This window comes from Phocoena phocoena, chromosome 2, assembly GCF_963924675.1.
Source record: "Phocoena phocoena chromosome 2, mPhoPho1.1, whole genome shotgun sequence".
Classification (NCBI taxonomy): Eukaryota; Metazoa; Chordata; class Mammalia; order Artiodactyla; family Phocoenidae; genus Phocoena; species Phocoena phocoena.
Window position 1 is genome coordinate 21,999,378 of NC_089220.1, and position 24,484 is coordinate 22,023,861.

The 24,484-nt window shown below is 37.2% G+C and overlaps 1 protein-coding gene across 1 annotated transcript in view; it reads left to right on the forward strand.

Moving 5' to 3' along the window:
* CEP128 (centrosomal protein 128) overlaps positions 1–24,484 on the forward strand; it is a 412,227-nt gene that overhangs the window by 149,028 nt on the left and 238,715 nt on the right. The window contains exons 15-16 of the mRNA XM_065871644.1: positions 12,668–12,844; positions 17,567–17,626. Of these exons, the coding sequence (XP_065727716.1) occupies positions 12,668–12,844; positions 17,567–17,626 (237 nt within the window). The remainder of the gene's footprint in view (positions 1–12,667; positions 12,845–17,566; positions 17,627–24,484) is intronic.

The window sequence follows — 24,484 nt, forward strand, 5'->3', positions numbered from 1 at the left end:
TCTGCTCTGCAGTAGTTATTTCCACTATTTTATCTTCCAGGTCACTTATCCGTTCTTCTGCTTCAGTTATTCTGCTATTGATCCCATCTAGAGTAATTTTAATTTCATTTATTGTGTTGTTCATCATTGTTTGTTTCATCTTTAGTTCTTCTAGGTCCTTGTTAAATATTTCTTGCATTTTTTCTATTCTATTTCCAAGATTTTGGATCATCTTTACTATCATTATTCTGAATTCTCTTCCAGGTAGACTGTGTATTTCCTCTTCATTTTTTAGTTCTGGTGGGTTTTTTATCTTGCTCCTTCATCTGCTGTGTGTTTTTCTGTCTTCTCATTTTGCTTGTCTTACTGTGTTTGGTGTCTCCTTTTTGCAGGCTGCAGGTTCGTAGTTCCCGTTGTTTTTGGTGTCTGTCCCCGGTGGCTAAGGGTGGTTCAGTGGGTTGTGGAGGGGAGTAGTGCCTGTGTTCTGGTGTAGGAGGCTGTGTCTTTTCTTTCTGGTGGGCAGCTCCACGTCTGGTGGTGTGTTTTGGGGTGTCTGTGGACTTATGATTTTAGGCAGCCTCTCTGCTAATGGGTGGGGCTGTGTTCCTGTCTTGCTATTTGTTTGGCATAGCGTGTCCAGCAGTGTAGCTTGCTGGTCGTTGAGTGAAGCTAGGTCTTGGTGTTGAGATGGAGATCTCTGGGAGATTTTCGCTGTTTGTTATTATGTGCAGCTGGTAGGTCTCTTTTAGACCAGTGTACTGAAGTTGGCTCTCCCACCTCAGAGGCACAGCACTAATCTTGGCTGCAGCACCAAGAGCCTTTCATCCACACGGCTCAGGAGAAAAGGGAGAAAAAGTAGAAAGAAAGAATTAGTAGAAGAAAGAAAGAAAGAATGAAAAAGGAAGGAAGAAAGAAAGAAGGGAGGGAGGGAGGAAGGAAGGAAGGAGGGAAGGAAGGAAAAAAAGAAAGAAAGAAGATAAAGTAAAATAAAATAGTAAGATAAAATATAATAAAGTTATTAAAATAAAAAATAATTATTAAGAGAAAAAAAACGGACGGATAGAACCCTGGGACAAATGGTGGAAGCAAAGCTATACAGACAAAATCTCGCATAGAAGCATACACATACACACTCACAAAAAGAGGAAAAGGGGAAAAAATCATAAATGTTCCTCTCAAAGTCCACCTCCTCAATTTGGGATGATTCGCTGTCTATTCATGTAGTCCACAGATGCAGGGTACATCAAGTTGATTGTGGAGCTTTAATCTGCTGCTTCTGAGGCTGCTGGGAGAGATTTCCCTTTCTCTTCTTTGTTCTCACAGCTCCCAGGGTCTTAGCTTTGGATTTGGCCCCACCTCTGCGTGTAGGTCGCTGGAGTGCGTCTGTTCTTCACTCAGACAGGACGGGGTTAAAGGAGCCGCTGATTCGGGGGCTCTGGCTCACTCAGGCTGGGGGGAGGGAAGGGCATGGAGTGCGGGGCTTGCCTGCGGCCGCAGAGGCCGGCATGTCGTTGCACCAGCCTGAGGCGTGCCGTGGGTTCTCCCGGGGGAGTTGTCCCTGGATCACGGGACCCTGTAAGTGGCGGGCTGCACAGGCTCCCTGGAAGGGGGTTGTGGATAGTGACCTGTGCTCGCACATAGGCTTCTTGGTGGCGGCAGCAACAGCCTTAGCGTCTTATGCCCGTCTCTGGGGTCCCGCTTTTATCCGTGGCTCGCGCCCGTCTCTGGAGCTCCTTCAAGCAGCACTCTTAATCGCCTCTCCTCGGGCAGCAGGAAACAAAGAGGGAAGAAAAAGTCTCTTGCCTCTTAGGCAGGTCCAGCCTTTTTCCAGGACTCCCTCCTGGCCAGCCGTGGTGCACTAATCACCTGCAGGTAGTGTTCACGCCGCCGATCCCAGTCCTCTCCCTGAGATCCGACCAAATCCTGAGCCTCATCTCTCAGCCCCGCCCGCCCGGGCGTGGGAGCAGACAAACCTCTCGGGCTGGTGAGTGCAGGTCGGCACCAGTCCTCTGTGCGGGAACCTCTATGCTTTACCCCCCGCACCCCTGTTGCTGTGCTCTCCTTCTCGGCCCTGAAGCTTTCCCCCTCCGCCACCCAGAGTCTCCGCCCTCGAAGGGGCTTCCTAGTGTGTGGAAACTTTTCCACCTTCACAGCTCCCTCCCACTGGTGCAGGTCCCGTCCCTATCCTTTTGTCTCTGTTTATTCTTTTTTCTTTTTCCCTACTCAAGTACGTGGGGGGGGGGGGGGTTTCTTGCCTTTTGGGAGGTGTGAGGTCTTCTGCCAGCGTTCAGTAGGTGTTCTGTAGGAGTTTTTCCACGTGTAGATGTATTTCTGGTGTATCTGTGGGGAGGAAGGTGATCTCCGCGTCTTACTCTTCCGCCATCTTCCCAGAAGTCCGAGTGTGTATATTTTGACCGGATTGGGGGAAATAAAAACAAGAAAACAGGACAAAAATATGTTTTCAATGAAAAAAAAACCCATGACTTATATCCCAAAGATTCCTACTATTTAAGCAATAGAGTGAACTTGATAAATAGGGCCTAATGGATTAAAGGATTTTCTAATCAAAAGGGTTTCTGTAAGAACCATTTCTGGTCAGTGTATAGGTTATGCAGGCTGTCTGAGATGCTTAGCTAACTCAGTGAATACTTGGTTTTTTCCATAGTTATACTTAAGTTTTTTTAGAAGACTTTCTCTTTTTTTTGCCTTTATTTTCTATTATTAGTTCTTTTGGGAAGTGTGAAAGCTGCAGTGAAACAATTAGGAGACAAATTTTGAGACATCTAAGGCAGTTGCAGTTCACGGGAACCTAAGTGTTGAATTGATTAGGATTTGTAGAAATGTACTTTTGTTCCTTCTCATGAAATCCTTTATTGAAATCATTTGTGAAGTGACACCTAGCAACATATTTAAAGCTATGGCTATGTTGGCTGAAAGCACTTAGGAAATAATTTTCTTATACAAAATGTGGATCTTTAAGAAATGGTAATTATAATTCACATTTGCAAGTGTAATTATGATGCCCATTTTTTACAGATGGTGGAAACTGAGGGCGAGGGTGTAGTATAGTGACTTGCCGAACATTGCATAGCTTGTGGTGGAAAACAGGATATGAGCATAAATTCCTTGTATTTTTCCCTTTATTTACTGCCAGTAAAATGACTCACATTTGTGTCTTTTCAATGAAATTTTAGGGTTGAATTTAAATTTAGGGTTATTATATTCAACACATTACCATATCCTCTCTTATGTTTTTTAGCCTGACACAGATTTTGGAATAGAAGTCATCAATGATTTTGTTAGAAAAGTCTAATTAAAACCTGATATTTCCACATAAAAGATATCTGTGACTGGAAAAAATGAATCAGTGTTGTTGAAATTTGTGTTTTGTTTCTAATTTGACCATCTGTTTAGGATTGCTGTTTCTTTCTCATGATGTGGAAAAATATATATGATTGTCAGATGTCTCTTCTATAAAGTATTCACTACTTTGCAAAAACCACGGTTTCACATATTTTACTAAGATAGTAGCAGGCAGAATTCTCTGATTTCTATTTTTTTTCCAAGTACGAGAAAGAAATTGAAGCAAATGAGCTGTTGACTTCTAGCATTTACTTAATGGTTACACTTTACGCCATTTTTAGGCAGACTGTGCTCTTTCTTTGGTGCTTCGTCTATTTTAAATAGTGTGAGTAGAGTAAAGCTATAGCAAACTTAAACCAGATACATTAAATAAACACTAACTAAGATACTATGAGTAAGTTCCTGTCAGATTTCTCTCATTTAAAAACAATAACAATGAAAATAATAATAAAATTGTCAAATTGAAGGTAACATTATAAATTTTACATTTGCCGTTTATAAAGTGATTTTAATTGAATCCCTGATAGTCATTGAAGCCACAGTAGTCCTTACTTTCACAGAGAATTGACAGAAACACCAGTGTTTACCATGTATGAATCACTCGAATCACTCTGCCAGGTGTTAAGAAACAAGTTTAGAATGCAAAGATGGAGTGATTGTGCAGTGCCGAGGGAGCCCAGTTATACATACAGCTGCAGCGGAGGGAGGGTCAAGATATAAAGATGTATAGAAGGACATTTGGTCTACTTTCCAGACTGGAACACAGGCGTGGAGAAGCCATTTCCAAACTCTCCTCCATTGGCAGTGACCTCTTCACCAACTATTTACACTCACAGAGGTTGATTTTAAGTGAATTTAAGGAGTGAAGTCCAAGTTTGTGTCTTTATGACCCCTGATTTGGACTTGATTTCAAGGCATTTTAATCTTTAGCTGAGTGGTTGATAACTATAAGGGCTTGAGAAGAAAGAAGTCCTTTTGGGCACTTGCCTTTAAAATCCTCTATTACTAGTTTGATTTCATTTCCTTGTGAAACTGTGAGTGATACACATCCTGTGGGTGTAGGAGTTAGGCTAAATAATAATACCTACAGTTGCTTGTGGTGTGTAAAGCCAAGGGGAAGAGGCCACATGAAAGATCTCTATTGCATCTGTGTCAGTGCTCTGCTGGATGTTGAGCAGACCTAGCTTGCATTGGTAGACCCTAAAAGGGAACATAAGATGAATGTCCTGGTACGTTTATATTGTGTTTCTTTTATCACCATTTAAAGCACCAATTCACTCAGTCCATTTTATCATTTAATCTTGAACAAGCAATGTTCTTTCAGTTAATGCAAAACCAATAACTAGAAGGTGCTTATTGTATACACGAGTTATGTTATTTGGAGATCTGTTTTTAAACTTTTTTTCCCATATTATTTCATAAGAATAAATGCATGCTTAAGCATCCTTTAAAGAAAAAAATAGAGGAGAGGAAGAAATTCTGATGGTTTCCAAAGACACCGTAAGCTTATAAACATTTCTCTGGAAATGAATGATGCACTTTTTTTCTTTTGAAAATTAAACAATGTTCGTTCCAAATGCATAATTTGAAACTCTAGTTGTTTGTTTCCTTGTCCGTATTTTGTTTCAGAAATAGAAATGCATCAAAAGTGGCTGATTTTAAATAACGAATGTTATTTCTGTTTCCAGGCATTGACTTAAGAGAAATACATCATAATTACAAAATGGTCCTAAAAGTTAATGAATGCATAAAATACCCTTTAGAGGCATTTTTGTTTCCAACTGTGAATATTAATTTCTAGGAATGTATCCAATACATATCCTAACACCTTTTTGATTGTGCTGCCAATGATCTTTGTATTGCTCAATATTCTCCTAGAAAAAGATACTAAAAAGCCTGAGGCAGGAATAATTTCCTTAAATGGGGTTAGAAGTTTAAATTTGAATTTCCATTTTTTGACTTCTGTTTTATGGATAACTTTCCTAAGCCTGCCTAAGACCAGGTTATAGATTGGAAAGTCTTCCACACTCAAGTTTTAACATGCATCAAATCATCTATCCTGTTTTCTAATTATGCCATTACTTTTTTCAATTAACTTTACTGTTTTACTAATGCTCTTAGTTCTTACTCTTATATACTATTAATCATAATTTCTTCCCTCCTTTGAAGGAAATAGTATAAAGTATATACTTACAGAGGAGAAGGAAGTGTATATCTAACTCAAAAAATAGTAGCATTTTGATTTTAATCTTCTAGTAGGAATTACAATGTTCTTTTGCTTTCTAAATACATGTAAAGAACTCTCTTATTCTCTCACACATAGACCTATACGTAACTCATCAGCAAATCTTATTACCTCTATCCTCAAAATTTATTCTGATTTACTTACCACTGACAGAGCCTTTAGTTTTCTGACATAAGCTTACTTTGATGGTTATAATAACCTGCTACTTACAAGATGCTTGCCCTCAATGATTTGACTAATTAATGTATTACAAAAACAAACTTACTGAAACACAAGAAGTTATTGAGTTTAGAGATTCTGGGTTTTTTTTTCTTTTCTTCTTCATTGTTGTGTAGTTAGGGACTATGCCTGGCACATAGAAAATACACTAAAAAAAAAAGAAACACTAATGGAATGAATGGAACATTAAAGGATATTTATGTTTCAGAAAGATTTATCGATTGCCTGCTATGTGAGACACTCTATTAGATGCTGTGATTTTTTTCTCTTTTTTTAAATTTACTTTTTATTGAGCTAACATTGGTTTACAACATTATATAAATTTCATGTGTACGACTCTCTACTTTTATATACACTGCAGTGTGCTCACCACCAAAAAGTTAGTTTCCGTCTGTTGCCATACAGTTGATTACCCTTTACCCATTTTGCCCTCCCCACCAGTCTTCTCCCTCTGGTAACTATTACTTTGTTCCCTGTATCTATATGTTTGTTTTTGCTTGTTCACTTATTTTGTTTGTTTTTTATATTCCACATATGAGTGAAATCATACGGTATTTGTCTTTTTCTGACTTGTTTCACTTAGCATAATACCTTCAAGTTCCATCTACGTGGTTGCAAATGGCAAGACTTCATCTTTTTTTATCTATGAGAAGTATTTCATTTTGTGTCTGTGTGCACACACACACACCACATCTTCTTTATCCATTTATCTGTTTATGGGCATGTAGGTTGTTTCCATATCATGGCTATTGTACATAACGCTACAACGAACATAGGGGTGCATGTATCTTTTCTAATTAGTGTTTTTGTTTTCTTCGGATGAATACCTAGAAGTGGGATAGTTGGATCATATGGTAGTTCTATTCTTAATTTTTTGAGGAACCTCTAGACTGTTTTCCATAGTGGCTACACCAGTTTACATTTCCACCATCATTGTACGAGGGGTGCTGAGATATTTAAATGAAGAGGAATAAGATCTTTGCCCTAGAGGAACTCACAGTCTGTTGAGGTGACAGACATAAAAGACACACAGTAGTAAGTGCTACAGCAGAAGCTCATACAAAGTGCCACAGGAACATAGAGAAGGAACACCTAGTATTCCTAAGAACTGAGGTTACTTGCCATTGCTATAATAATCATGTGAGTGATGAAGTAGGTGCATGTTATTGGACTTTCATAACAAGTAAAAAATTCAGTTTATGACCTTCCCTTGTCCTCTTTATTCCAGAGTAGTGTTGGGTTCACAGAAGGCAAAGGATATACGGAGGTTGAATTCATGGGGACTCTTTCAAATTGATCTTAACTATTGATTTTAGAATTGTTGTTGCTTTATTGTGGTTTTACAATATTTTTGTAAATATTGTGGTTTTAATTTTTTGATACCCATCTAAGTGTTTAATATATAGCCATAATTTTAAGAAATCCATACTCATGTACGATCTTCTGTTTTTAAGAAATGTTTGAAAAAAGTAGTTACATCTGTCAGCAATTAATGCATTATTTATTTATTTGTTGGCTGTTTTGTCAGACAGCTTGAACTGCAGTATAGTAATTTTCCAGATTAAGCTCTTTTCAAATTTCCTATAATATCCATAGTAGATCCTTCTCTTTTAGTCACGCTGCAGTTTCTGCCTTGGTTGGCATTTCATATTGTATCTTAGCTTCCTTGCAGCTGAGTCAGCTCTGTTGGCAGAAGTAATGTGAGCCTTCTTTAGAGAGTCAGATAAATGGCTTCCAGACAGATCCAATTTTTGTTCAGGATAGTTTCATAATTTGCCTTATAATGCTAGTATCCTGGATTTAAGGCTTAGGCATGATAGTTATCTTGAGTTACAGAAATATTCTTCCTCAAAACTTTTTAGGTGATGTGCGCAGGACTATAGTTTCAATAAGCCATGCTTCCAGTAACTTTGAATTACATTGCATTAGTTTTAACTTCAGCCCTTAACTTTGATTTCTCTCTTACTGTTTTCTCTCTCTCTGTCTCTCCCACCCCCTGCTCATGTATTATAGATGGCCTTGGGGCTGAAATATTGCACACTTATTCAAGTTAGTTTTCAGTAAAGGAAAAACATTAGCTTTGTAAATTAATGATTTATTTAGTGGTGTGAGTGTGCTTTATTTGCTATAATGTTTCTCTTAAGGTGTGTGAAGAACTGTTTTCATTTTATGTAATAACCGTATTGGAAATAAAGTGGGTTTTCTGGAATACTTAAGACATTGAAGGAATCTCATAAGCTTTGGCCAAGGAGATAACACTTTGGACATGCTCTAGTTTTACTGAAGTTGTTCTATTTTCATTAAGATTGTGTCTCCTTGTAATCTTTATAGCCTTTGGGAGAGTGAATGTTCTAATTAGAGGAGCACTTCTTATCCTTTGAATTAAAGGTTCATTGATTAAGCTGTGTGTGTGTGTGTGTGTGTGCGTGTGCGTGTGCATGTGTGTGTGTATGATGACATTGTAAGTAGTATGATTTTTGTTTCCCTTAGACACAAACGTCAACAATGTAAGCCTTTCCTGTCTTGAAGTGGAAGCTTCATGAAACCTCTGCTGTCTTGACTGTGGCACCGTACCTTGTTTAGTGTGGTATTAGGTATACTTTTGAACTGAAATCTAGAGCAGATTTTATGTGTACACAGGTACATCTCCAGTGTAGAGGACGCAGTAGCCCCTAAAGGTTTAGGATACTGTGCATGCTTGATGGGTTTTTTCCCCCTTTTTTGTGGTCTATTCCGAATTTGCCAGTATGTCATATATTTTCATTTGCAGTGATAAGGCTTATTCAGAAATAGTTTTGAGTTATTCTTTCTACTTTATGACTACGTTAGCCCCCATATAAGCTACTGTTTTGCCCAAAGACTTACTTTCAGCTTCAGGTTCAGAGGATTCACTGGTAAAATAACCACTCCACACTTTAATAAGCAAGAAATAAGGAAATTTATTATATTAGTAAGTTACAATATGAGGACAAGCAATATATGTATATAGAGAGATACATGTACATACATCACCAAATTGGGGAAGCCCCTACATTCAGATCCAAGCAGCGCTGGGAAATACTTGGAACAGTGATCTGGAGTCCCAGTTGGAAGGTCCCGAGCAGTGCGTCCACCCCACGGCTGAGACTTCAGAGTACTGCTCAAAGGAGTCCTGCTCGTAACGCCAAGCCGCAGATGATAATCACTAGCTTACGCGCAAATATGCAGCTCTGGCCATTATCAGAAATGCTTTGCTCTCTCTTCGTAAGTCTCGGAATGTCCGCTGAACTGGCCAGATTCCCAAGGCCCAGGAAGCTTCGTGACTTACTCCCTTCCTTATCTGTTGGTTTTCAGGCTTGCTAGCGCCATTTCTGCTGACCTACGTGATCCAGCAGTTTGGCACGTAGCTCCCTTCAGGGTCTTTGTTTGGTCAGAGGCCTATTGTTGCCTCTGAAGCCTGAACAAGACTATTACCTTCCCTAACACCTACTGACAACTTTTTTGAGTTTTTCACATTGGCTTTCTAAACTTCAGTTTTAAGAACTCAACCTTTATAGCATTTCAGTAGAGAGCACTAGTGAGGGAGTTGGGACTCAGTTTACGGGTTATTGGCTCTTTGACTTCAGTCAAGTTGCTTTGTCTGAACTTTGGCTTCCTCATTTCATAAAATTAAGGGTTGGGTTTGTTTTCTAAGGTTCTTTCTCCAACTCAGTCATGGTCTAGGACTGATATCCCTTTTCTTGGATCATATAGACTGTCATAGTCAGCTTAGTCTATCCCCATCCCCCTACCCGCTGCAAAGAAACTCCTTATATTCCCAAGACCCAGGCATCTGTGTCCATTTACGCTGAAACATTGAAGTTGGACTATCTGTGTCTTCCATGTTTCTAAATAGTCTCTGAAATACCACGTCTTACTTCTGGTTCTCTTGAAATATGATAGCGTTTTGTTAATGTTGCTGTAGAGTTACTGCTCCCTCTGATTTCACTAGAAGACCAGGGAATAGCCATAATAGTGCCTAAATATTATCATCTGCTTTTATTAATCTATATGCCCCCAATGAGATGGTTGATTGAATTAATGTCAGCCAGTTTAACTTCCTCCCATAGAGTTAGCTGTGCTTGCTCCATTGGTAGAGCTATTTCTGAAACATGAAAGTGGGAGAAACAGCTAATTCTTTGGGTGCCATAATTAGTGTTTAAATTGATATTCTCAAGCCAGAAATTTCAAGGAGAAATTTGTTGGCTCTGTGAGAGCAAAAGCCTTAGCTATCTCATTTACTCTATCCCTAGCATCCAGAAGAGTGTACTGCCATAGTAGGCCTTCCATAAAAATTTGTAGAATGAGTGAAGAAATCAAATTACAGTTGCTTAGGTACAGAATGGAAGAGCTTATTTAACTCTTAGATTTAGGGTCTTGAAGGGCATGCAGAAAGGATGGAGGACCAGTATGATGCAGTGTCTGAAACCGAGTTAAATAAAAGAACCTGGACCTTTGCCTGGAACATCAGAAGATTCAGTAGGGGTGGAGGATTCATTTATTTACTTTAATTTTTGAGTATAGCACTTAGACTAATGGAAGGATTTTGCAGCTTTGTCAATTACTCTTTTCCTTGAAACTTGAGTTGGTCGTGTAGGTAGGGGTTGGATGACGATCTGTCAGAAATGTCAAAGAAGGAGATCCTGAAAGAGCAGATAGTTGAACCCACTGCTCTCTAAGGTTTATGTGAGTTTATAGCTCTGTGAGTTTCACTTCAAAGGGAGATTGGACATGGTATGCTGTCTCACAGAGGATAGTGAAGTGGATAATGAAATTTTCAGTCTTTGTTAAAGTGATTTCAGCATTCTTAAGAACATCAAAATGTAGAAATAGTTTTGTCTTCTTTTTAATGAGGGAAGTAACAGAGAGCACAGAAAAGTGACAGTGGAAAAAGAAAGATGGCTGTGAGGGAAGAGAGAAAAGAAAGATCAATTAGAACATCCTTGTGAATTGTGTGGATTTCGAATATGAACAGTTGTCCCATAAGTATGTCAGCAACCCCTGATAGAGTGTTTTCTTTATTAATATTACATCAGCGAGAACACTGCAGGCCTATGTTTGTTTGGAGGCCTATGTTTGTATAGAGGAAACCTAGCACACTTCAGTGGCCTTTGAGTATATAGATCTGCATGGTAGTTGATGAAATGATCTTTACAGTATTGAATTTGTCTGCAAAAAATGTTTAAATCATGTATTTAGCAAAGTGGAGGAGTTTAAAGATGACTATAATCGCGTTTTGTGGTCTCCTGAAATTATCAGTTTATTAAGGCAGACAGGTGCAAGACCAAATAATTATCGTATAGCTTAGTACATTTTTAAAAAAACTACATGATACATAATATACTGTGGAAACATTCTGCATTGGGAGATCAGGAAAGAAAGGAGACTGGGTCTTGAAGGATAAACTTTGAAGGATAAGATGTATATAGGTGGGTAGGTACGTAACAACAATACCTACATTCTGATCCATGTAGCAGTTATGGTTCTCACTGTAAGCTAACGTAGTTAATTGAGTGGTATTCTAGTGTGTGCATTTGTCTCTTGTGAGCTTAATGTACTCTACTGCTGAAACATGACTCAACTTGGAGTACCAAAAAGAAAAGAAGATCCAGCTCCTAGGTTTACAAAGCTGAGCTCCAGATGGGGATGATGTACTCATGAAGGTAAATGCTGTCTCATGACTGCCAGTTCCATTTTGAAATAGTGCAATTTCAGAGTGAGTTGTTCAGATGAGATGCGGGCGGAGGAGACATGTGTAGACCTACTTGAGAGCTGAAAGTAGTTAAAGTATGAGAGAGTGGAAAGGAGGGAGATGAGGCTGGAGAGAACGGCTGAAGACAGGTTGTGAAAGGACTCTGTTCTTTTGCGCAGAGGGTGTTTCTTTCATTTTTTAAAGTAAGTTGAATTGCAAGGAAATATCATGTATGATTATTCTGCTCGAATGCCATTCCACTTTTCATGATTACTTTTCATTGAAAAATTCTTTGTTATTTTAAATTCAAGCTGGTTTGTTGGCCGTATCATCTTCCTGCTTGTGTGGTATTTACTAGGGTAGGTAAAGATGATTAGGCTACTATGTAATGACTGAAGGCATAACTAGCCAGCCATCATGACTTTTTGGTCCACTGTTTATACTTAGAATTCTAGTGATTCTGTTATTTTCCTCCAAGCCTTGTGTAATACCACTTGAATTTCTCTAATAAATTTTCAATTAAATTGTGTAATCATAATGATGGAGAATTGTTTTGTCTAGGGGGGCCCCTAAGTCCTTGTAATCTCTTAAAGCAGCGGTCCCCAACCTTTTTGGCACCAGGGACCGTTTTCGTGCAAGATGTGGGGCAGGGGGAATGGTTCTGGCGGTAATGTGAGCAAAGGGGAGCGGCACTTGAAGCTTTGCTCACTCGCCCGCCGCTCACCTCCTGCTGTGCGGCCTGGTTTCTAACAGGCCGCGGACCGGTAACCGCCTGGGGGTTGGGGACCCCTGTCTTAAAGGGTTCTTTAGAAACCCCTTTTCATTAAGTATATTTGCTTACTTGAAAAGTACCTCCATCTTCTATCAAATTTTCATGACTCAAAGCATTTATGCAGTGTAACTGCATTTGAAAACATAGACATTTTAAAAAACTGTTTTAATGAGGTAAAGGTAGTAGTAACACTTTCTTTTTCTCCTGAAATGAAGAAGCACTGTCTTATTTGACATTTTGCCTTTTCTAGCGTTTTACTAATATTTATTGAAAGCTGTTTTCTAATACGCTTCTTTGAGTTGGTTGTACAGATACTACACGTGTTTCTTGTCTCCACTTAATAATTAACTTCTGTTTTTATTTCTTATCAATGCCTTAGGAAAAACATATAAACAATGAAGAAGAGCACTCAAGGAGGATGGAAGAGGCCAGATTGCAGCTCAAGGATCAACTTCTTTGTCTGGAGACTGAACAGGAATCCATTCTTGGTGTGATAGGAAAGGAAATTGATGCAGCTTGTAAAACCTTCTCCAGGGACTCAATGGAGAAATTGAAAGTAATTATGAGTTCTCATTGTGCCTTTCAGTTAGTTTCCTAATATATAATTATAAGAAGATTTTAATGCATGGTTACATGGTAGTCACATTTTTATTCCAGAGGGTTTTATGAAACAAAATAATATCTTGCATTTTTTAGAATGAGCTATTTTATCTATTGTACATTCATGGTAAGAGATAGTATGCTTTTATTCCACTGAACTGCCTGTATCTCACTCTGTAAAAGAAAATGTCTTACAAGGGAAGCAGCAGTTCTGACTAAAACAAAATCCTTCGAGTGAAGAAGCCTGGATTTTGAATTTTTTATTATCACTGGTTATTTTTGTTGTTGTTAGTATATTACTGGCTAACATCTTTTGAGTACTAATTATATTACAGATACCGTGTAAGTAAGTACCGGTGTATGCATTCTCTCCCTTAATTGCTGAAACCACTCTATCCTTTAGGTACTCAGATTAAATCCATTTTAGAAAAGAGAAAACAAGGCTTGGAAGGGTTAGTAACTTGCCCCTGGCCACGTATCTAGTCAAAAGCTAGAACTAGGACTTCAAACCTCGGGTGTCCAACTGTGGAGCTTAAACAAGTAACCACTATGCTATTTGCCTTCCCTATTTAAAAAAATTACATTTACTTTCGTTTTCCTATCTTTAAAATGGCTTATTGCTACTCAATATGTAGTCCTAGTGAAATGATAAATAAAAACATGTTAATCATGGATGTTCTTAATTCCTTGAAGGTAAGCGCCTCTTCTGACTCTAGGTTCTAGTACTGCTGTGTTACATACAAAGAGCATTGCAGTGCTTTAATATGGTATAACCAGAGTACATTATAATTTAGCCCATCATTTACCCCGTATTTATTTCATTTGATGATATGACAGCACTCGAATTATGATATTATGCATAAAGGTTTTTTTAAACCTCTTCAGATGTTTCTTCTTATTATTTTGTCATTCATCTTTTTTCTCATGTAAAATATTCTTCCCTTGGACTTTCCTGGTGGCACAGTGGTTAAGAATCCGCCTGCCAGTGCAGGGGATGCGGGTTTGAGCCCTGGTTCAGGAAGATCCCACATGCCGCGGAGCAGCTAAGCCCATGTGCCACAACTACTGAGCCTGTGCTCTAGAGCCTGCGAGACACAACTACTGAAGCCTGCGTGCCTAGAGAACATGCTCTGCAATAAGAGAAGCCACCACAGTGAGAAGCCCATGCACCGCAACGAAGAGTAGCCCTGGCTCGCCGCAACTAGATAAAGCCTGCGCACAGCAACGAAGATCTAATGCAGCCAAAATTAAATAAATAAATTAATTAAAAAAAAAATACTCTTCCCTAAACTACTTTCCCCTCTTTCTTCCTGCTGTTCCTCTCTTCCTGCCCATCTTTTTTTTTTTTTTTCCTTAAGTAATGTTTTAAAGAAAATCAAATGATAATTCTACACTTGTGCCTTAGGATTCAACTTTAAAAGAAATATTTCAGCTGGTAGAATTTGGTGGAGTTGATGGAATTTCTACAATATATATTTTTATATACATTTTTTAAAAGGCTCAGACGTCAGTTTGAGAGGACTCTGAGCCAAGTACGAGAAGTAATTGGCTTTAGGGGAAAACCAACTTTCAGTCCTGTTATAATGCTGGTTTATTCTTTTCCCTGTCGAATGATGCTTTATTTGGGACTTGTCTTGTTTACATATATTTAAAGCCTTGAAATCCTAATTTTATCACAAAGATGCACAGATTAACAATGCACTATTTATTCTGTATTTAAGAATTTGTGTCAGGATGGCTTGTTTTCAGTCAAGTAGTGATGTAAAAATGGAAACATTTGGATTGTGTTATAAGATATATAAACCTTGTTATGGCCAATTACAGGCTAAAGCATAGTGTGCAGATAGCAGATGGCTTAAATATTTTATTTCTTTATGAGGTTCAAATTATCCTTCCAATATTCTGAAAAGTACCCTATTCTTTAATAGGCTTTCAAGAATGCAGTGACTGTGGTAATAGGTCTTTACACCTCTTCCCCTAGAGAAAGACTAATTCAATCTTAGTGATGGGTGGAAAGTAAATCTAAAAGAATGGAAATTCTATTAAGATTTTTTTTTAAGAATTCTTTTTTTTTCATTGTGGGTCTCTTTCCATTAATAACTTCTGTTGTTTCATTCCTATAAAATTGAAAAAAAAAAAAAGAGAGGAATACTCAAGAACATAACACTTGCTCTCACCTCACAGAAACCACCAAGGTGTTTGTTAAAATAAAATTGATTCTTTGCCTTATAGTTCAGAAATATAGGGGAGATCGGTGGTCCTTGTAAAATGTTTTCAAAAATGGAATAATTCCAATTATTCCTGGTCATTTGTTCATTTTTGAAATATTGCTCATGAAATTTTCAGCCATTTTATGTAGAAAGTGACTGTCTATGGAATGGATTGCATAATAGATATGCAGCAAATGAGTCTGAGAAAAGTCTTTGGGAATATTGACATTATTTCTAATTATATTTTCTTTTTTCAGTGCCATATTTATTATTCCACATTAGTAAGTGCATGCAGTGATTGAAAACCTATGGTTAGACACTTAATAAACCACCACTATTATGAAGCAATTAGAAAAGTGTCTGAATTAAAGATACAACATTTTCATTGACCAATCTTTGATAATTCCAGAGCTTTTCCCCTAACACTTGGTTTTAACATTTATTTGTGGAGCATGAAGAGGATAGGCTTTGGACCAAGACAGATGTGGGTTCAGATTGTTAATATATGACCTTGGATGAGTTATGTAATCTCTATTCTAAGAATTCATGTCCCATTTATAAGTTGGGTTATTATGAAGATGAAGTAAAAATAGATATAGAAGGTGCACATCATAGTGTGAAGTATCTTGCACTTAGTAGATACTCAACTAATGATAGCTGTCCTTATTATGTAGAGCTTTTTTTGTAGTATACTCATATTACCATGTATATGGCTTCTGTTTCTCTAATCTTTTTATGACAAATACCTGTTACAGTGCTCGTCATAATAGACTTTGAAGTGCATTTATTTATTTATTTTTGTGGTACACGGGTCTCTCACTGTTGTGGCCTCTCCCGTTGTGGAGCACAGGCTCCGGACGCGGAGGCTTAGCGGCCATGGCTCACGGGCCCAGCCGCTTCACGGCATGTGGGATCCTCCCGAACCGGGGCACGAACCCGTATCTCCTGCATCGACAGGCAGACTCTCAAAGACTGTGCCACCAGGGAAGCCCTGAAGTGTATTTATTGATGCTTATATCTTGATACGCAGTTAGTAGTGATAATGGTGTTCTGTATGCCTGACACTGTGCTAACACCCATTTTATTTAATTTATACCTTGGCCTGAGGAGGTAGTTTACTCACTTTACAGATGGTAACCTACAGCTTAGAGGAATTAAGTCACACCACTTATAAGTGATCAAGTGACTGTTCTTAAATACTAAACTATATATAAATTTGTAAAGCAAGTCACAAAATATGAACATTGTACTTATCTCAAATTATTTTGGACTTTAATCTTGAGCACTATACCTTAGATCACTGAAGACTTGAGACTATGACATAGATCCATGAAAAAGAATAATAAAAACATCATAATCAATGACAAATTGATGTTTACAAATATTCAACATGGTACAGAGGTAGAAGAGGAAGAAAACACTATGGACTAGAGTGATTAAGGGAAATCTCACTGAAAAGGCGGGCAAGGCACAAGAGTTGAGTGAGATTTAGATAATGAGAAACATGGATGAGGGAAAGGTTGGCTATAAGAATATAATACTCTTGTATATGGCATGTAGTCAGCGCTCATTATGCATTCATCATATGTCTAAATGAATTACCTAATGATATTCCTTAGGGGAATGATGTGCACACACATTAAGAAGTATAGAAGTATTTGAGAATAGGAATAGACATCTCTTGCAAAGGGATAGGATATTTTTAAGCAGAAAATTTCTAGGAAAAAGTGATGCAAAAATATCATAGGTAGCACAGAGTTCAAAGAAGGTAGGCATTGAGAAAAACTTGTGTTTAAAATTAGGAAGCCATTGACAACCTTTGAGTGTAGTTTTATCAGTAATAAGGCAGAACCAGAGGACAAGGGATTTTATAAATGAGTTGGTGTGAAGGTAGAATTTTGTTACCATCATGAATTACAAAGCGATGTTGGTATGAAGTCATATTGATTAGGTTCTGTCAGTTCTGCACAACCATTAATGAGACAAAATGGCCCGCATAGTATAAAATTAGAGAAGGAAAAATGAGACAAAGAATTAGGTTTCTATGTAATTACATCTAACTCACTGTGAAATACATTACCTGGGACAAAACTGAGGAAAAGAAACAAACACAAATGAAATAAATTGGTTTAAATGAGGCTGCCTGCCATGCAGAACTCCATGGAATCAGACTCAGTGATTCAAGCAGTAATAGCACTTGAAAGGTGATTCATGTCTCTCTATGTGAGCTAAATATTTACTGTCAATACATACATACATACATACATGGATACATATATACATGCTTACATAAATAGGCATGTTAAATAAATAATGGTTTGGAATTGGTTTCATACTTGGTATGAACTTTCTTCTTTTTAAACCCTTAAGTTTAGACACTAAACTTTTGGATGTAATGATGAAGAATTTTCATTTATGTAAGTTCACCTCAGAGAAAAATCTAATAGACGATTTCCTCTTTTTTGTAGGTTTTTTCATCTGGTCCTGATATTAATTATGACCCACATCGCTGGTTAGCAGAAAGCAAGGTAATTAATCTTTGAATCCTAAAGTTTTCATAATGTTTATGACATTCAAGCCATCCTATTTGGGCTAGTCATATATTTTGACATATAACTGAGCATATGAAAGCATAATACTTCATTGCTGGGAAAGATATCATTGTAATGCATTCCAGAAACTTCCATGTTCTTTTAGTTTAACATTTAAAAATTAGCTTAAATATATAGGCATGGAATGAGAGAATAAATGACAGTAAGTAAAACTGTTGAAATATCAGAATTAGACTGTCGGAGAGACAAATTCCTCTGCCTTTTCCTTGGGATAGGCCTTGTCTCTGGAGGTGCACAAAGGTCAGGGCAGCTGTATCCAACCTTCATTTACACATATATACTTATATTCTGATTCTTGAGGGTTAGCTCAAAGCCTGCCAAATCTCTTTGTGGCTCAAGCAAATCAGTCATCTCTCTGGGTGTCTTTGTTTTCTCATTTACAAAATGGGAGGGGTAAGCTTTGTGTTCTGAAGATAACTTTGCTGCTTCATGATTCTTTGGCATTATGATTTAAATTTAGTGGAAGGTAACCAAAAATAAATCAATTGAACAATTTGCTCATTTTAGCAAAAAAGATTCTTCTACACTGTGAGATAGTTATCAGCTATCTTCATAGATCAAATCAACTTAGAAATTCACTAATTGAAATATATAGAGAGTTATGACCATATAAGATGTTGATACCTGTTTATTCAATTATCAATACTTAAGCACTTGCATTCCTTTTTAGAATAGTTTTTTTCAGCTTTAAATTACTAAAATCTTCCATCCCATTTAAATTCTATAAGAAAACCAACTGTACTATAAACCTCACCAATTGTGGTCCAACTTAGGATTTTATTGCAAGAAAGAAACTTCAAGTTTGTACAATATCCTTATTTAAAAATATGAGCAAAGTGAGGTTTCTGAGAAGGTATGTGACTTTCTCAGTGCCATATAAAGAGTGGGAAAATGTATTACATGCCATGTCAGATTCACAATTAACATTCTTATTATTATGTGTATTACGATTTAAAGTCTTTGTTCATTCAGCCAAGATTTGTTGATTGAGTACTGTTTTGTATACAGACATTGGGGATATTAAGTAAGTGTTAGCAAGCTGTGAAAGTTAATAGGGAAAATGTAGATGTAAACAAATTTTAGAAATCCATAAAGTGTTTTACATTGTTATAGAAATCCATAAAGTGTTTTATATTGTTATAGAAATATGTAAACATTGACAAAGGAACACAGAAGAAGGAAGAACTATGGTGTTCATGTTGGGAGGCTGGGAGGGTATGACACTGCCAGCATGTCACAGAAGGCTTCTGCAGAAATACAATGTTTAAACGTAGTCATACACACAATATGTAGAAGTACTCTAATTGGCTAAGTATAACAGTGGCAGGAAGATGAATATTTGAGTCAACACAGATAAGGCCCTGAGATTTGTGAGTAAGGTACAGGTGGGAGGTGGTGCAAAAACAGAGTTCACTTTTGAAAACCAGATATTCATTAGAGAAGCCTCTTTAAAAAAAAATTCTTAATAAGAAACTAACAGTATTATGATTGAACATTGAAATTTACTCAGCCTTATAAAATTTTCTCTCCTACTTTAAATACAGTGATCCCGTGCATACCTAACCATTTTTGATAGAACCAAATGCAAACTTGTATTTATGCTACCTGTATAGTAAATTTAGAATAGACATGTTTTGCTGTCTCAGAATTTTTTAGATAGAAACTTCTTGTGCATTAATAAAGAATTTCTCTTTTTTTCCCAACTCCACAATTTTGACAGCAGAGCAATGTACTTGGAATTTTCTTTCAAGTTAAAATCTTTATCATTTCTGAACAGAAAGCTTTCACTGCTGTTGTTCAATTAAATTATGAGAGCCAGAGATGACTCTTAATCATAGCTCTTTAATTTGGGAGCGAGTGAGCCGTTTTCCCTTATCATTTAATGGGATTGAACTTCCGATCAGACAAGTTTTAATACTGCATGAGGCAACTGTTCCTCTACAGGGTAAAAGGGTCATGATAAGCAATGCTACGCTGACCAACTGACTAAGGAGGAATTGACTCTATTTACTAGAAAGATGGCTTAGGTTATTGATGGGCTACAATACTGTAATTCCCGTGAACTATGACTGGACAGCTCTATAAGTATTGAAGATAAGATCTGACATCAAAGGACAAAAACTACATGGAAAGTAGAATTGCTATTCAGCTAGTCCATGCTGACATCTTGCTGTATTGGAAGGACCTCTGATTGCATTTGGTAATTGTTTTCATAAATCTGCCAAATGAATTTCTTCTTTTAGTGTTAATTGTAGAAGAACTAAGGGACTGGGTGGGAATTGTGTCACTGTTGCTTGGTTGGCATTGGTGACATAACATAAACATGAAGCCCAACTAAGAGTTGGACCAGGTTCATAGATAAAATGACCAATAAAGGGTAAGAATAATACACTGCAGGGAGGAAGAGGGTTGAGGTGGTCGTTAAGTTATGCAAGGAGTTCCCATAGATAAAGGATTTGTGTTTATCATAAATCCTGACAAGGCATGCAGAGGCCAAGTTTTATTCAGTTTAGCAGAGAATTTTCTAAGTAGCTACTATGCCCCAATTTTATATTACATGCTGTGGATATAACGAATGAATTAAAGGAATGATCCTTCCTCTTGAGGAACATGTTTTCCCTAGAAAAGTCGACACTTATGTAGATAATTTCAACATTATATGTAAGAGCTGTAACAGAGGTATGTAAAAACTGTCTTGGAGGCTGATGTCGCAGATAAATCTTGAAGCCAGCCAGGTAAAGAGGAAGGAACATGCATACAGAGTAAACAATTGTAGGAATGGCCTGGAAGAGAAACAGCATGATAAATGCAAAAGAAACCCCAAGTGATTTGGCAGTACTACATACAGTATGGAAATGTGAGTCAGGGAATGTCAGGGATGAGGCTCCAGAAGGAGGGAGAGATTAGATCCATCAAGAAGAGCATTGTATGCCATTTTCAAAGGTTGGGTCAGCTCTGCATTTAGTGGGGAATCATGAAGGAGTTTTGAACAGGAGAGTGAAATGTTCGTATTCATAGTTTAGAAGCATCACTCTGATAGTGCTGTGAAAGGTAGATTAGAGGTGGGAAGCCCAAAGGCAGGAACACCAGTTAAGAGGTCTTTGAGTGAGACCCAGGACTCTGGTTGAGGTAGGGTGAAAGTTTGAATTTAGGAAATTGTAGAGATTCAGAGGAAGGGACAGACTGAAGAAACATTTTGGTGACAGTATGCAAGTGATGTTTAATGTTATGTCAGAGGCTGATGGAGAAGGAGGTGCCCAGGATTTTCCATTTAAACTAGAAGACTACAGTCAAAGGTTAGTATTGGAATAGACAGACATGCAGGGTCCTAGGTAGGCAAGCTAGCAGAAGTATTGGAAGAGTTTCCACCACAGGGATTGATATCCAGAAAGTTCCATCTGGACAGGAATGCCTAAAGAGAAGCAAGGACAAAGGCATAGAGCAGAGTTTAGCTTCAAATCATGGAGAGAAATGAGAAGTAGCTAAGACACTTGCAGTGAGAAAGTAGGCACAAATCATCAAATCTAGAGCCATCAGGCAGTCACTTTCAGGATGGAACCACAATACTAGCAAGCATCACTCTTGATCCCAGATCTTAACTGATCATTTTATGATAGTGAATAAAAAAGCTGATGTCAACTGCTCTTCAGCACAATGCAGGAGTCTCAGTACTCTTTTGTTTAGAGAGCACATTTAATTCTGGGAGTCTGGTATTAATTATTCTCTTAAGATGCACAAAGGTGTATCTTAGGAGAATTTATATGCTTCTTTGGCTCTGAAGTTCTTTTCCTTCTTGGCCTTTATCCCACTGTATTGAAACTCCCATTTACTCTTCTCCTCTTTCTTTAATCTGTAAGCGTTATGAGGGGTGACCTGTGTCTATCCTGTTCCTATTGCATCTTTAGTGCTTACCACAGGCTTGGCTAAATGCTCAATAAATATTTTTTTTTAGAGAGTAATTAGCCTTGCTGCCTTTTCCTACTCAGGTTACTTCCTCAGCTTAAGTATCACCAATGAATAAATAACAAGCAGATTAGATTTCAGTAAATATGTCAGTTCTCAAATATTGGTTTTCTTTGATCAGTACTGTAAATTTTAAGATTATATAAATAAGAAATATACTTCCAAGTTATTTGGGGATTTTCCTATATTATCCTATTTGGTATCATCCCAAAGAGTCACACTTTTTATAGTATCAGTATAACGTGTTTCACGCGTTGACAAGCATTTGCTTTTCCCTACTGTTTTTGCATTGTAACTGAAGCAGCATTAGAGATTGTGAAGTTTGACTTTCTCATTTTGTAGATGAGAAACGGGTCCTGGGAGTTTTGAGTTTTATCTAAGGACATAAAACTAGTTTCTGCGAAGGGTTTGGGAACTTGGATCTCTGAACTCTGTGCCATTGTTTTTTTCTACTGATTGTGTGACCTACACTTGAATATAAACCTTACATTTATATATTGTCTTTTTAGTGATGTGGATTTTTTAAAGACAGTTATTGTGTGAGAAGTATTAGACCTACTGTATTTAATTCTTGTTGAAGGATGCAAATGACCATCTAGTATTTTATCGTTCCAGTGTAGACATCAAAATGTGATACAAATACTCAGGTATCTTCATTCACGTGGTGGAAATATCCTTACGTAGTATACAGGGAACAAACTCAGCTTAATTGGAGGAAGCATTTTGTATTTTTAAATATGTACTATGATTATGGGTATATTTCTTCCAGATTATTTTCAAACCAAGCAGAAAAGTGGAGAAAGTATAATTGAAAATTATATTCTGAGGTTGATTTAGATTTGAACTTTGCAGTTCTGGTTTAATTCTTGTTTTGGTGATCTAGCACATTTTAAAGAATTGCCATCCTCTTTATCTCTGGTTCTTACGTAAGCATTTTCTCTCAAAATTGTTTTTAGAGTTTTGGTGAAGGAAGCATAGTAGTTAAAAGCAGCAAAATTATGGTTCCTGATATTATTGTTAACTCTGTCAACTATAATGTTTTATTTGAATTTTCTGTTTTCCTTGGTTTTTAGCTTTGAGTCACTCCTTAGTGACTTTCGGTATATTATTCCAGTGAATCTCATTAGAGGATTCTTACAGATTAAAAAGATCATTTTGATTGTTTTACTAGGTACTTCAAAATATTCCCACCTAGTTGCAAGCTGTCAACTAAGAAGGTAAAAAACTACCTTATTTAGAAATTCTTTCCCTATTTTGGCTTACTTAGCGATACTTGTTGATGTAGTTAAATAAATAAGCCTATTATGTAATCTGTAAGATGCTCTTGTGAGTGGTTAATAGAATGGTGTTTGCACTGTGACTAATAGCCTTGTCAGCAAATTATTGTTTGGAATTGGTAAAGTTATTCCTATACTGTGTTCCAAGCTGTTTCTCCAAGATACTTAATGAATGATAGATACCGGGTGTTTCTCTAACAGACTCTGATTCTCTTAATTGATTATTGGTGATTAAATTTCCATAAGTTAATTTGTTTCATAGGATTAATAATATATTCTGATACTTATTCAATTCATATCAAGCATCTAACTATAACCTATTTTTAATTTTGTATGGCAATGGAATAAAGGCTCAATAGGAATTGACTGGAGCCATAGGTCATACTGTATTAGTTTGCTAGGGCTGCCATAACAAAACTGGGTAGCTTAAACAATAGGTATTTATTTTCTCACAGCTCTGGAGCCTAGAAGTCAAAGATCACGTTGCCAGGGTTGGTTTCTGGTGAGACTTCTCCTTGCCTTGTAGACGGCCACCTCTCATGTGGGGGCTGGCGGTATGGTTGGAGAAGTTGAAGGTTAGGAGTCAGAGAGTGTCTCTTCTTCTTATGACACTAGCCCTATAGGATTAGGGCCCTACCCTTATGGCCTCATTTAACGTTAATTACTTCCCTAAAGGCCCTGTGTCCAAATTCAGTCACACTGAGAGTTAGGGCTTTAACATATGATTTTGAGAGGGATGTAATTCAGTCCATAACACAGATCAAACCTGATTAATGCTTTGTTGCAAATAATTTTTTGTTATTGTTTTGTTTTTATCAGAACCAGTAGGATTATTGTTATGACAAAACAGAATTGTTTTTTTATTATCATCTCTTAGCAACGGTAGTGAACACGGGCCAAAGACTGGGATGGAATAAGTAGGAAAGCATTATGAAAAATAAATGTGAAGGTATTTTCTAAATTTGCCATTAAATCATTGGGAAAGAACAGATTAAACCAGATGATTGAAGCTGGTGATCCCCAGGGACTCATTTTGTTTGGACCACATGAGTTTAAAAAAATTGATTTGGTAATGAACATTTAAAAAAAATCAATTAAGTGTATTATTGCAACATGAAATTGTTTTCCTTTTGAGATATCAGAGGATCTGATAACACTAGGGTTTCATTCCGTTGTGGTAGAAAACAGAGTTAAGAAGAAGAACCATGGACATGACACCACATTAGATGTGGTGCCCTTCTTGCCCTTCTTTTTTGTGGTTAAATTTTTATATTTGAAATTGATAATGTTCAGATCCTAAATGTGTTACTTTTGACTGTTCATTAAGCTTTCTTAATATAGTTAACTATCATTTGACATAATCACCATCATTTTCTGTTGATTCCCAATATGGAAGAAAAGTATTACTTGATGTTATCTTTAGGCTTGCACATTATTTTTTTTGAAGTCGATTGAAGAGAAGTGGATTTATCTCTTGTATCCATGCGTGGTTCAAAATAGTAAATAGTAACATAGTAGCCTGAATTGAACTTTT